This window comes from Hydra viridissima, unplaced genomic scaffold, assembly GCF_058129835.1.
Source record: "Hydra viridissima isolate aposymbiotic clone 2 unplaced genomic scaffold, HvirCarnegie_v1 scaffold_9, whole genome shotgun sequence".
In the NCBI taxonomy this organism is placed as follows: domain Eukaryota; kingdom Metazoa; phylum Cnidaria; class Hydrozoa; order Anthoathecata; family Hydridae; genus Hydra; species Hydra viridissima.
In genome coordinates this window covers 4,743,503-4,758,063 of record NW_028324308.1, presented here as the reverse complement: position 1 = coordinate 4,758,063, position 14,561 = coordinate 4,743,503, and the positions used below count along the sequence as shown (strand labels likewise).

The 14,561-nt window shown below is 29.1% G+C and overlaps 2 protein-coding genes across 12 annotated transcripts; both read left to right on the top strand.

Moving 5' to 3' along the window:
- Positions 1–111: 111 nt before the first annotated feature.
- On the top strand, positions 112–8,372 carry LOC149883669 (dynein regulatory complex subunit 5-like). Of its 9 annotated transcripts, XR_016455941.1 has the most exons (7): positions 998–1,792; positions 2,001–2,086; positions 2,187–2,230; positions 4,271–4,370; positions 4,614–5,466; positions 5,978–6,082; positions 7,534–8,372. XR_016455941.1 is itself a non-coding variant. In XM_090098819.1 (5 exons), the coding sequence occupies exons 2-5, from the start codon at positions 2,030–2,032 to the stop codon at positions 7,546–7,548; spliced, it is 216 nt and encodes a 71-aa protein (XP_089954945.1). In that variant the 5' UTR covers positions 112–984; positions 2,001–2,029; the 3' UTR covers positions 7,549–8,372. The 9 variants fall into 9 exon arrangements, 3 of the variants coding, with proteins under 3 accessions (XP_089954945.1, XP_089954944.1, XP_089954946.1); XR_016455942.1 differs by lacking the exons at positions 998–1,792; positions 4,614–5,466 and adding an exon at positions 230–984; XR_016455943.1 differs by lacking the exons at positions 4,614–5,466; positions 5,978–6,082 and adding an exon at positions 2,508–2,576 and having other exon boundaries at positions 994–1,792.
- Positions 8,373–10,453: 2,081 nt separating this feature from the next.
- Positions 10,454–13,174, top strand: LOC145185644 (histamine H2 receptor-like). 3 transcript variants are annotated; one of them, XM_090098800.1, is made up of 3 exons: positions 10,454–11,317; positions 11,589–11,751; positions 12,445–13,174. In XM_090098800.1, exons 1-3 carry the CDS (start codon positions 11,164–11,166, stop codon positions 13,121–13,123), a joined length of 996 nt encoding a protein of 331 aa, XP_089954926.1. In that variant the 5' UTR covers positions 10,454–11,163; the 3' UTR covers positions 13,124–13,174. The 3 variants fall into 3 exon arrangements, with proteins under 3 accessions (XP_089954926.1, XP_089954925.1, XP_089954927.1); XM_090098799.1 differs by having other exon boundaries at positions 10,454–11,398; XM_090098801.1 differs by having other exon boundaries at positions 10,454–11,398; positions 12,324–12,578.
- Positions 13,175–14,561: the final 1,387 nt, after the last annotated feature.

Here is a 14,561-nt window from a genome sequence, read left to right as displayed (position 1 = left end):
CCTTTGATCTTCTTAAAATGCTGACCAAATAACTTACCAATATATAAACTTTATACCTTCTTAAAATTTTTATTTGCAGTATTTACTTTTTAAGTAAACAGAGAAGTTGAACGAAAATATTTTTTCCTGAAGCACTTTCATTTGCTCTGTTTGTTTCAATTAAAGAACTAACTTCTAAAAAATTTTAATGAAAATCTACAAAAATTGTAAAAAGTGTAAGTTCTATTTAAAAAAAAAGAATAAGGAAGTTTATTTGAAAAATTGGTTATACATAGATAAATTTTGTAATATATAATTTGCAATAACACAAGCAAGAAAAATATTGTGGAAAACCATAATAAATTTTCTTTATCAAAACATTATTAAAACAATATTGAGTATTAAAGAACTTGTATTTAAACATAAATCATAATTTTAAATTAAAAAATCAAAAATGAGTTTCTGAGCTGCGGATCATTCATATAATTATCATTATTTAGAACAATAAATAAAGCGAAATTTTAATAAAAGCCTCTAATAAATGTTTGTCGGAGACGTCCAGACTCCCACAAAAGATCTCGCGGATATTAATTAAAGACAGACCATTACATTATTCAAGATGTAGTTTTAGTAAAATCAATAGAAAAAAAATGCATAATTTTGGACATTTTTTGGATGACCTATTTTTTGTTAAAATTTGTGAATAAAATCCCTTTCAGTTTAGTTTTAGACCAAATGGCCTACGATTAATCATGTTGCAATATGGTGTAACTTAGGGTTTATCTCTACGATAAACATGGAATTTCACGTGGAGTATTCACTCAATTACGTTATTTTTTCGTTAACACTTATATTGTTACTTTAATCTCAAATGTTTTTTTAAAATAATTAAAAAAATTCAAATAAAAATGACAATAAAATATTAAAAAGGCAAATCTAGTTTTTATCTGCAGTATCAAATATGTATGTAAAAAATATCCTAATATAAATTGCAAAAGACAAGGCGTAAGGAACATTATAAATTCTTTTCAAGTTTTTTAGATAATAACCCTATCATTTATTATTAATATATATGTAACATAAATATTCGAATACAATTGAAAAATTTTGAAAGTTTGTTTAGGGCAGGTTTTTTTTTCGTTGTAGTGGATCTATGTCCACAACCTTTCTTCACTGAGTTCCAATTTTAACACTGATTTTAAATAAATGGGTACTTAAGTATAAATGTATATCTATTTAAGTTATATAATTTGCTTTTTAAAACATATTGCTTTTTAAAGCAAATGTATTTCTATATAGTAAACAAAAAATTCATGAATTGTATGTAGCAATTATATTTTATTGCTATTATTAAGATGTAATTGTGGTGTGTGTATGTATGTATATATGTATGTATGTATGTATGTATGTATGTATGTATGTATGTATGTATGTATGTATGTATGTATGTATGTATGTATGTATGTATGTATGTATGTATGTATGTGTGTGTATGTGTGTGTGTGTGTGTGTGTGTGTGTGTGTGTGTGTGTGTGTGTGTGTGTGTGTGTGTGTGTGTGTGTGTGTGTGTGTGTGTGTGTGTGTACTTGCATGTATGTATGTATGTATGTATGTATGTATGTATGTATGTATGTATGTATGTATGTATGTATGTATGTATGTATGTAATGAGAAGAACTATTGCCAAAGATCTGGAGTGGTAATACTTTGTTTAAGTAAAAAAAATAAAACAATAAAATTGAAAACTTATCTTTGAAAAGTATGAATTGCAGTCTTTTTCTATGTCAGGAAATGCTTTACATTTCATTGAAAGGTAGTATTTTTCTCTCCTCAAAAGCTTAGGCTGTTCACTTTCATGCATATATTTTAGGCATCCAAGTGTTTATTTCAATATCTTTTTTTTTTTAATTTAAACTTTGACAACTTTTTGATCAATAGAATTTTTAAATTATTGTTTTACTGCAATTTCTTTTGAAGATATTTGTTTATTTTTGATATTTTAAAATTATTATATATTTTAGATGTTTTAAATCAACGTGGGGAGTTGCAGATGTTTCTTTGTATGGCCATGACTGGAAAAGAATGTATTTTGAAAAAAGTTTGGAAGGTTTGTGATAACAAAAAGTTGAAAATAAATCAAATTTTAGCTAAAATATTTTATTGAAAACTCACCCACTCTTTTTTAATGGCACAAGTTCTTTTGTTAGATTGTATTGAGAACTTCATACCTGGAACTACAGATCCTGCCCAAGTGAGTTTGGTTTAGTAAATTGTTATATTTTATAAATAGAGTTAGAAATCTGTACTTGAATATATACATACATATAGGCAATATTATGTTCCTAAACACATAACTGCATTATTGATGGATTCACACAGTTAAGTTTACAGTCATTCATGCTGATGTCTTGGCATCGACAAGTCAAACGATGAAAAAGTTGCTATACTAATCAATATTGAATAGTGATTGACAAGTTTTGGAATATATATAATTACTATTAAATTGCATAGTAATCTAATTCTTTCAGATGTGAGCAACCACTTTTCTAAAGTATAAAAAATGTTGCATATATTTCAATCAATGAGAAATATTTCAGGTGAATATTATTTGCATTAGACAAGTGTTAATGATCACTTTTAAAATTGTAGAAAAGATTTAGTTATATGTTACTCAATATTTTTTTGAAAAATGTCTTGTTAAAAATATTGTTAAAAATCCACAATCATCTAAAGAAGATTTCTAGTTTGTTACTTTCTTAACTAAGTTAGAAATACTTCTGAATTTGGTATCATTTTATTGTTCGTGCTTCTCACATTCACTTCTTTTCTTCATTATTTGTTAGGGCCAAACTCTGTCATTTCAATGTCCTCACAATGAATTGTAATAGAGAAAAAAGCATAAGTTTTAAAAACAAAGAAAGGTCTTCTCTGCACCTTTATTGTTCTGATAAGGTCCCTAGAGAACAACTGTTGTTTGGATAACTAAAGTTTAAAGTTGCATATTAACAGAAATTACATTTTGTAATATTTGTGAGGTTTTTTTTGCTACTAACATACAACAAAGTTTGAACCAAAAAAAATCTTTATTGTTTTGATTAGGTTTACTCAGATTAGAAGATGAACAAAGATAAAAATATTTAGCCTCATCACTTAGAGGAAAACCTCAATGAATGGGACAGTTTTTGCAAAATGCTTTTTAAACGTAGATAAAATTGTTTAATATATATATTTAAATATGTTTGATAACCACAGACTCTTGCTCAATGATATAGTAAAACAAAAAAATTGGATTTGCATTTGGCTATTGGTAAAAAGAAAGTTTTATTGGAGCATGACATTTGTCCCATTCATTAAGTATGTCTCATTGAATGGGACAAACATAAAAGAATTAAAAATAAACGTATTTAATTCAATCATTTTTCAAATAAGTTTATTAATTGTAAATGTAGTTAAATATATAAATACATACATAAAGACCACACAAAAAATATTTTTAACTTTAAACATTTTAACTCTAATTGAATTTCAATCAAAGTAGAACTTTCTCATTTTAGAATATTATATTTAGTTATTTTTATTTAAGTAAAATATTGCAGTAAAAAAGTGTGTAAATAATACCCTTTACCTATGGGGATAAAAGCAAGGGACTGCAGCATCCCTCTGCCGAGCTGTAAGTAATACTTTATTAAATTCATTCAATAGGTAGTACTTTGTCCCATTCAATATGCGGATCACTTTATCCAAAAATGATTAGTCACACCAAAAACACCATTAATTAAGCTTGAATGTTTTACTCACTGTAGTGCTAGAGACTGCTATCTATTTAAGCATGGAATTTTATTTTCCATAACTTCAAAAATTGCTGCAAAATCAGAAAAAAAAAAAACATTTTTAAAAATTACTTTTTACATTCGAAAACACAATAACATCCATTGTCATTACGGTCATAGAGCAATAGGATGGATGAGTTGGTCAGTTGAGTTCTTGTTTCTATCACTCTTTGTTACAGGAATTTGAATATCCTTACATCGATGCTTCTATAAGAATCTGAGTTTGTCCCATTCAATAATCGTCCCATTCATTAAGGTTCTCCCCTACTGCTGCTTCTGATGTTTAAAAGGTTCTGCATTTATAGATCTTATCTTTTTCCTATGATTTACAAAATAAGATGGTCATAAAATATTTTAGTGCTTCCAATGGATTACTTTTTTTCTGCTAGAAAACTTTAGTATTCATCAATTTTAACCGAAATTTCGCTTTATTTATTGTCTCTACATATTGAACTGTTTAGGGAGAGTGATGCAGGAAACATTACATTTACTGATGATCATTTTGACTCAAGCGTATACAGCTATTCACGAAAGTTTAAACGATTGCAGAATTTTTATCAAGTATGTTTAGTTTTTGTTTAATAAAGAAAAACTGTAAAATGATATCGACTTAATTTTTTTTATTTATTAAAGAAAAAGTAATTAGCTTTAAAATGAATATGAACATGTTATAAAAATTTTAATATTTAGTTAGAAAAAAGCTATTACAAAAAATCTTATAGGAAAAATAAGAATTGCAACATTCGAACAAAAAATAAAAAAAAGCGAAATTAATATTTGAAGTGTCCTCCTTTGTTTTTATAGCAAAGATAAACTCGTTTATGTATTGATTCAACTAATTTCATGCACATCACGCGAGGTACCTTCAGCCAGTACTCATTCAAAAGTTGCTTTAAATGCTGAGTTGATTGAATTTCATGGTATGTCAGTTGATTGTCGATCCAAGACCAAATATTTTCGATTGGGTTGAGATCTGGTGATCTAGGGCACCAGGGCATGGCATTGAACTTTTTTTTCAAAAAATATTCTTTGATTGAGTGTGCTGTATGAGCTGAAGCCCCGTCTTGTTGAAAGATGAATTGCTTGCTTCTGCCATACAAGTGTCTGATTGATGGAACTAAACACGTTTCCAATGTGCTCTTGTAGGTGTATTGATTAATTCGGCCTTCATACAGCTGACAGAAGCCTATACCTTTGTGAGAAAAACATCCCCAGATGCCAACCGTACCTCCACCGCCTTGTCGACGATGTTGCAAAATCCTGTCTGAATATTTCTCAGTTGCAAATCTCTTGACATAGATTCTTCCCTTGCGGTTTACCAACTTGAAAGTTAGCTTCATCACTCCAAATAACTTTTGCCCACTGTTCTACAGACCAGTCCAGCCTTTCTTTGGACCACACTCGTCGTTTACGTTTATCCGTGATTGAAAGATTAGGTTTTCTAGCAGCTATGTACATTTCAATACCTTTGTCCGACAATGTTCATCTCACGAGCTCTCTGCTAACTTTTGGATTATTTTTTGACTCATTGAAGATTTGTGTTAGCTTTTTGTAGCTGAGTCTGGGGTTTTCTCTGCTCATTCTGAATATACGATTTTTGTCACGGTTGCTGAGTTTGGATGGTCTCCCAGTACGCGGCATATCGGAGACGTCCTTGGTAAGTTCCCAGGTTTTGATGGTTTTTCTAACGCAATATTCAGAAATGTTAAGTATTTTGCCTACTTGAACGTTTGTGTGATTTTTTGTCCGCGCCATACCAATAACTTGCCATTTGATGTCACTAGAAACTGATTTTCGACCCATTTGCACGCAATTGAAATTAATTTGAAATTCACAATATTTTAAGTTGATTTTTAATGAATTAAAAGCTGCCTGATGATGTTGTGATGAATTTTTTGATTGAAAAACTACTCAATTATTTGCTAATTAATTGATAATTTCGCTGCGAAAAAAAATTTCGCAGCGGATTTATCAATTAATTAGCAAATAATTGATCCTAAATAAAATCGTTTAAACTGTTGTGAACCCTCTTAATTTGTATCACCTACCTTTTAATGAAATTTCTGAGTAAATGGTAATGAGTCAAAACCTACTTTTTTTTATTCTATTAACAAATAACCTATATACCAAATTGGAAAAATAATTATTTTGATATCTATTTCCGTTAGATTTTTATTCAAGAAAAACCGAAGATTAGATTTGAAAATTCTGCAATCGTTTAAACTTTCGTGAATATGTATTTGAAAAAGTAAAGGACAAATTTGAAGGAAAAAGTAAATGACAGTTTTTGAAAGGAAATGTTTTAAGTATTTTACTTTATTTAATTTGCTTACTTCATTAAAAAATGTCTCAATAAAATTCCGTCTCCTGCATTATAATGATTATGTAAGTCGTCTATTTTTCACCTATATGTTTATAGAAAAAACATTAAAGAATATCTGATGTTTGCAATTTGAAATTTTGCTATACAAGTTTTTTTTGCGTTTTCAGATAAGTTTGATTTAAAGTTGAATTTTTGTAAAAGCCTGAACTGAATTTTACATTTCGTACTTTTTTAATGCTAACAACAAAAAATCTTTAAAAAAAGGTGTGGCAGCGCATTGCAGTGAATTTCTTTTGCAGTTAAACGTTCAATATTCAATGTTTATTTTTGTCTGATGACGACATTGTAATCAACTGGTTCTAAATTTATTGCTTTTATCCGATCAAAGTAAAAAATCATGAAAAATATTACCTTCGATTGAAAATTGAACGCTTGTACCAACTTATGCTGGTACCATCTTGAAATTTTAATACTTTTTAATAAATATTGCAGTAAAATTATTTTTAAAAATTTGTTTGTGTATTAAACTCTAAAACTCTTATTGTCGTAAAAAGTTAAATTTTACAAAAAAAATTAACTTCAAAATTTCAAAAAGCAAAACTCTAAAATTCTTACCGTCGTAAAAGTTAAATTTTTCAAAAAATTAACTTTAAAATTTCAAAAACAATTTTATGACGATCAAGATTCTCTTTTCAAAGTTTGCAACTTCCAGAAAAAATGTTGTGATCGAAAAACCGAGGAAATATCTATCGCTGGGAAGAGTGAACATGCAAATTGCTTACACTCAAGCATTAAGATGAGCCGGCTTAATTAATAATTAAAACGCAAATAAATATGATAGCCTTTGCTATTGGCAGTTTTCAATATTAAGGTATTGAAAACTGAAAACATCTGAAATTAACGAAACCAAAGAAGATACTATTCAAAAAAAAAAAATTCAAAAAATACGTTCTTAAAAATAGTTTTCCTTTCGTTATCTCTGTAATTTCTATCCTCTTTTTTATCTCCTTAATTTTTCTTTTTTTATTTGTTATCTCTAGTCATGCAGCATTATTGATATTGCTTCTTGAAATCCCATTTTCCAAGTGTTGAGTTCAAAACTAGTTTTAAATGTTATTTCACTGCAAGTATCTTGCCAGTTTTCAATGCCTCGATAATGAAATTTGTCAAAAACCAAGACCCATTAGCAAAAAAAAAAAAAAATCCATTATTAACAAAAAAAAAAAAGAAAGTTTAAATTTCTGCTAACGTAAAATCCCAAATCAAATGTGCACTAGAGCACTAAGAGGCTACTCTTAGTGTTAGCATTTCAAACAGATTTTTTTGAAACAACATTCCTACTTCATGGATATTTCGTTGGATAATAAAGTGTTAAATATAATTCAAATTACTTTCATTTAGAATACGTCATTTTAACCAGCGGAACATTTCTCCTCCTCTTATAAAGAATACAAGAAAATCAGACGGGACCGACTTTTTATGCTGTATAGCAATACGTCTATTGAACTTAAATATTGAAGAACTTAAGTATTTTAGGTTTTTTAAATTATTACCACAAATATTTTTTCGTAAGAAAATATTTTTTCTTCAATTCCCCATTATGAAGCTCGTATAGTTGCAATCAGAAACGATTTAGGTATTCAATGACTCATGCATCGTTTCAATTAGTTTTGTCCCCTTTATGATAAGTTTTTCAATTAGTTTTTGTCGCTGTGATGAAAAATTACTAAAGTAAGCTTTCATCACAGGAATAAAAACTAATTGAAAAATATAAATTTTTATCTACCTTAATAATTATTTTTTTATCTACCCGTAGAGTTTTTTTTATCAAATCGAACAGTTTTTATCTGCCCGCACAGTTTGTTTGTTTTGTTTTGTTTTTTTATCTATCCAATAGTTTTTTTCATCTACTCGCAAAGTTTTTTATCTGCCTGCAAGGTTTTTTTTTAATCTACACGCACAATTTTTTATCTGCCGACAGTTTTTTTATTTAACCGCACAGTTGTAACTGGTTATTTTAATGTACTGAAATAGAATGGAAAATAGAAATAAATAATTTTGCAATTTAAAAAAAAAATAATGAGATTAAAATTCCGGAATACTTGTAAAAAATGAACTATCTTCAGATTATAAAATCTGTATTCGTTTTTGTTTGATTTGTTAGAAAGTTAAAAATTATTCATTAAGAATATTTTTTGTTTAGTTTTTGTATGCTAATAAAATGAAGTCCATTATAAATATTTTTAGTGTAATGTTTCCTAAACGTTCATCGGAACTGTTGACCATCGCAAAAATTGAGTGCAATACTCACACAATTCTACGATGATAAATGGTGTTAGAATCGCACTTAATTTTTGCAATGGTCAATAATTGCGATATTGCACAGTTATTGATATTCCTATGCTTTCCAAGTGCTGTGTTCAAAGAAAAACCCTATTTAAACCTTTTTACAATCTAAAGTTCAAATAAATACTTTAGTAGAGTACTATTAAGTGCTCTGAAAGCTAAGAACATGTGTTCTGCAAAGATCTGGAAACTAAGTACTCTGAAAGATCTGGAATTAGTATAGAACTGTAAAAACTGCAAGCATTCTAAAGACTACTATCTTCAGAAAAACTAAGTTAACGGCTGTAAATGCAAGATTTTTATGCTTAAATGCAATATATGAAAGCTTCGTTCGTTCATTCTAAACCTTCGTTTAAAAGCCTCAAAAGAATGAAATGCAAAAAAAGTGTATTGAATAAGTAGACATGGCAACTAAATAAAAAAGAGGTTGTTCTAACATTCGAGAAATAAACAATTAATGAAGTCCGAGAAACTTTGAAAAAGTTACAGAAAAAATAGTCAACAGCTTGATTTTAGAAGAGCAAGGTGAAGCTCTGTGGGGTTTTATGAAAAAAGGAAAAAAATAATTTGTTTAAGAAGAGAACAGTATAAGTAACTTGTTTAAGAACAGGTAAAAGATCTACCGTTTTTTCATAAAGTTAGAAAAAGAGAAATACACATGATTAAAAGAAATCAGCAATTGTCAAAGCTTCGTTTCGAGTCCTTCCCGAAAAAACTGGTGACAAAGTATTGATTTTAAAAAGATAAAAATAAAGAAGAAAAACAATCAAAAAATATGGTGATGATAGAATTGCTTTGTTTGTAAAATTCAAAAATGAGTTATAAACTTATTTTTTCCTTTTTTACAATATTTGTATTGTTTTCAGCTTTTTGTATGTAAAAATGCAAATTAAAATATACAAATTTATTTATGTTACTTTAACAAAAGTTTCGTTTTGGGCCTGTAATTTGCAATTGTCACACAACGATTGAAATATTAACATCTATTGATGTTAAAAAAAATTGTGGTGTTTCGTAGCGTTTGTCGAGTTTATTTGATTCGACTCAAGAGGAAACTTCAATGTTCAGACGGTTAATCGACGAGTAGGAATTTGCCTGTAGTTACTAATGATATTTCAATAGTTTTCGTGTGCTCTTAGGGTTTGTCTTTTTAAAGGCTAAAAAGTTGTGTGAATTAGCAATTTTTTCGAAGAATTTACTTTACAAGACTTTTTTTGGCTATTTTTTCTTGCAGCGTTTGAAGAATTTCAATAAAAATTTTAAAGCTGTTCAATTGTTTACAACAGAAAATTTGTGAGAGGTCGCGAAGTTTATTTTCCGAACTCATAGTAATAATTGAAGTTCCACAAGAAGCGCGAAACAGCAGAAGTTTTAATGGTATAAAGGACAGCTTTACCCGTAAATCTCTGTGGTACAAGAACGCGAATGCGCTGCAAAAAACAATAAAAAATGTTATATTATTATCAGTATTTGGTTTTTTGCTGAAGATAATTTTCCTGGAACTTTTCATGCTCCAGAAATGATTAAGAGGTAAACGGTGCATATTTTCGCGTTTGTTTCGATGTAAATCAAACTTCCACATCAAATAACAATATGGATATAGTTTAGGAAAGAAGAAAAACATTAGAAGCTATATATATGAGGGCGGCGTTTTTAATTGTTAAAGAGTTAAAGTAGTATTTACTGTCCTCATTATATTCTATTATACAATATATTCCAATAAACGTTCTATTAGAGTGTAATGGTTAAAACTCTTCTATTCATGATGTTTATAAAATACAAATAATATTCTCTTAGTCTACTTGTAGTGTTTAATACTGTTTTTCTTAATTTCTCAACTTTAGCTCTTCTGTCTTTAAACAAATTTCTTTTCTACTTCCTTTTTAGAAACGACCAAAACTTCTGCTCACTTTTCTTTAATCAATTTTTCTTCTGACTGTTAAGTTTTTTACTTCTTCTGTTTCATAAACAATTTCTTATTTTTCTTCTTCGATTACTTTTAAAACTTCTAGTTTATCCAAAGATTCTTCAATTACAAAGAAACTCTTTCTCTCTTCATTAAGAAGTCATTCTTAACTCTACTTTTTGAGCTTTTATAGTTCTCTATTACAATTTGTTTAGTTGCTATATCTACTTATCATTTATTTACTTGACAGGTAAATAAGTGTCGGCGTGTACGTCTTTTCTTAATCGCAGTTTTTAACTTTTCTCTAATTATGTTTTACCTTATCGTTTATTTACTTGACGGGTTGAATTAGTCTTTGCGTGGACGTCTTTTCTTAATCGCTGTTATTAACTTTTCTCTCATTCCGCTTTATCATTTATTTACATGATGAGTTGATGATTCTTCATGTGTTTTTAATTCCATTCTATCTCCTCACTATTGAAAACAGAGGCAGACAAGGCAATCAGAGACAACAAAATCCAGCAATTTATGGCAACTTTATAATGTATTTGTAAAAAGATATTGTATTTATAAAGAGATTTTGAATATGGTTGATTTTAATATAATTGATAAATGTTTTTATTTATAGTACATGCACTAAGTATATTGATATTGTATTAAACATACAGTTTCTTACTTCTATATAAATATCATTTATTTCTCTAAAGTCAAAAGATAGTTTCCTATATCTAGATAAATTTGAATAAAGTGCAAACGACGTTATCTTGTAGCTCCTAGTTATGGCAAATAACACAATCGTCCAGTTTAAAACAGACGAATATACATTCGGTACTCAATTATTTGCTGCGAACGAGTCTTACAGATCTACAAGTTATGCTTGGAAAGTTACTTTCGCTGCCATATTGATAATTCTCTTGCTGTTAGGAATTGCTGGTAACTTACTTGTTATTTTAGCAGCTTGGAGCTCAATCCAGCTAAAAAGAAGAATCATAACAATATTCATTCTTAGTTCGGGTATTTCCTTAAAATTATTAAAAAAAAAAAAAAAGGTAACTTTTTCTTTTTTAAGGTTTTAAATGACAATTAACAACTTGAACACAAAATGTTGTTTACAAATTTTGAAAATCAGAGATAGATTTGGTATTAACTATCCGTTTATGAAATAATAATCTTAAGTTATGTAGATGATGTTTCTTCTCTTCAGCGATCTCACACTTAACGATTGGGGTCACTCAAATACCTTTGAAGATTTATTTCGAAGTAAATTGTTACATCTGGTCTGTATCAATATGTTATTTCTATTTTATGACCGATGCTATGGGTTATGTGGCGAATATATTAAGTCTTTTTGCAATTGTGATTGACAGGTAATTATTAAAATCTTTTTCATAAAATACTTTTAAAATATAGCACCTATTGTTCCTTAAAACAATAAATGGCAAATAAATTTATTCTAAATCCTGTAATACCACATCTACCTGAACCTGTAGTGGAGACCGGCACCAACTATCATATTTTATCATTAATAACTTTAGAATAACTATTCTATGTCATAATTATTTTTGCATTTGCTCAAAACGTAAAGTTTGGCTATGTGCGCAACTCGTAACTATACAGAACAAAGTATATACTACGAAATTTGTTAATTAAAATGTGACATCTTAAACCACAGTTGAGGTATGTTTTTGCAAATATTTTACTTTGAAAGGAATAATGTTGAAAACACAATGTGAAAACAAAAACAAACTGGTGAGACAAAAAAAACTCTCCACTAAAATTTAAAAACACTCCTCACATTTAATGAAGACGAAAATACCCCCTCGTTAGTGCTTTTTATATCTGTTAACAGTTTTTTGCCTCAAAAACTTAAAACGTGTAAATATAGCTGAGATGTCGTTTTTGTTACTTTTACTAAGAGATCGTATATTTTTTTTCTAAGGTTGCTCTGGAAGAAACTGACTTGCATTACTTGTGATAAATTACCCGTGTGAGAGTTAGCCCCGGTCTCCCCTACTTGGCGTAATGCAAAATACTATACCACATTATACTTGTTTACGTAGATTTATTCTTCTGCAAATGCCGTTTCGGTACAACAACCTCGTCACTTCAAACAAAGCAAAAGTGTTCGTAGCGTTCATTTGGCTATTTTCCTTTGGTTGGAGTATTCTTTCTGTGTTTAGCTGGAGAAGTTTACATACCGTAAGCGTATCAATAGCAAAAAAATCTTGTGTGAACAACAATAACGCTTTCTATGCAGCATTATTTTTTGGGATATTTGTACCTGTATTAATTATCATGACCTGTCCTTATGTTAGTTTTATACAACTCATTCATCGCCATTTAAAAGCTATCAAACCAACAGAAGTTAATATAGCTGTCAGTAGCTTTAATGGGAAATTTAAGGCAGTGAAAACAGTGGTGATAATCTATTTATCGTTTTTGATATCTTACCTTCCGTCGTGCGTTATTAATGTCATTGCATTCGTTTGTCCCAAATACTTTCCAAAATTAATGTCAAAAAACAAACTTTTGATGCACTTTATATTTTATATTTTTGTTGAAGTTCTTCCGATCATCAGTATTGCAGTGGACCCATTTATTTACAGTTTTTTGGATAAGAACTTTCGAAATGAGTTTAAAAGAATAATTTACAGAACGTCATCGAAAGAGGGAGCTCCAATAAAGCACCCTAACTTAAAGTTAAAGACGCGAATTGAGAGAAGAAATGTCAAAACTTAGCTTGCAAAATTAAAGTTGTACAAAAATAGTTCTGGGGTTATTAATAATAAATTTATCCTAAAATTTTTCTTGCTTCAGATTAAGAAAAGTTAACCGTTTATATTGTGAGGGCGAGGTTCTCTATGTGGTCTCTAAGAGGTCGGGATGAGGAATTGTGATGATGGTGGGGTTCGTTATGTGTCAGAAGCGAGAGTTGTGAGAAGAGAATGTGAGTAGTGCAGATAGTGTGATTTGAGTCAAGTAAAATTTAAAGATGAAGTATACAATTTTCTCATTTTCCTTCTTCACATAGCTCGTCGAAAAAAATCATCCCTTGAATTTTGATTTAACAATGACTGTTTAAGTATAAGTGTAGAAACACGTCAACTGTTTATTTCTATTTTTTTTATTTTTATCGTGTTGATTATCAAGATCTGGCTTTTCGATTTTTGAAATTGGCATGGTATGTCTTGTAATCATGTTGGCTTCGAGAATGTTTGAGTAGACATTGGTTTGCGTTTTCAATAAATATATTTTAAAACCTATTTTAAATATTACAACGCTGTGTATATACTTTCCATTATATATACTTTCAATTACATATGCATTCATAAATTTCTTAACAATACAATTAAAATATGTTACATGTAGTTAAATATATATCTTGTGAACGTAATGTGAAAAATGGAAAATAAATATATATCTTGAAAACATAATAAACAAATCATCTCAAAAACAAAATGGCGTAGGCCCTAGGTAGCAAGGCTAAAATCTTAGAAAATGCCTTTGAGAAAAGTTAAGTTCTAAGAAGGTGAAATGCGAAACTCAATGGACCAAGTTTAAACTTCACATGGGTAGCGTTCGTGAATTTCCCTATATGTTACCTGGAACAAAATAACAAAATGAATAAGTTATTTGTTATTAAACCTATTTTGTTTGAGTTCGATCATATCCTCGCGTTTAACCTATTATTGTTCTTACTGTTACATTTAGGTCTATTGGAATTTTAAAGATAATAGCCAAGGGAACATTCGCAAAAGGAGAACTGGAATGATCAAAAGAAGTTGCAAAAGTAGAGCAGTCATTATAAGGCTTCTACTTTCCTTATACGGCTCAGAAAAATGTAATGTACGAATGAATGGTATGATTTTGGATTCGATATGTGGTAATTGATCTAAAAAGCCTTTCTTTAGAGCCAGTGAGTGAAATTTTTTCACTGTTTCAAAAGCATAAAAAAGAAAAAGTATGCAGTTCTTCGTAGAGTCTTCATTTGGTAAGAAATACATTTGTATTATCGAGGATTCTGACATCGTGATTTTTATTGACCTTCAACTGAGTTGTGCTTTGGTTAAACTTGCACCAAAAAGGTTTAAGGAACTTAAACTAATTTGGCTTGAGATTTTTCTACGTTCAACTTTCTCTATGTTCTTCCATTCTCGTACAACATTCTTCATCAAGT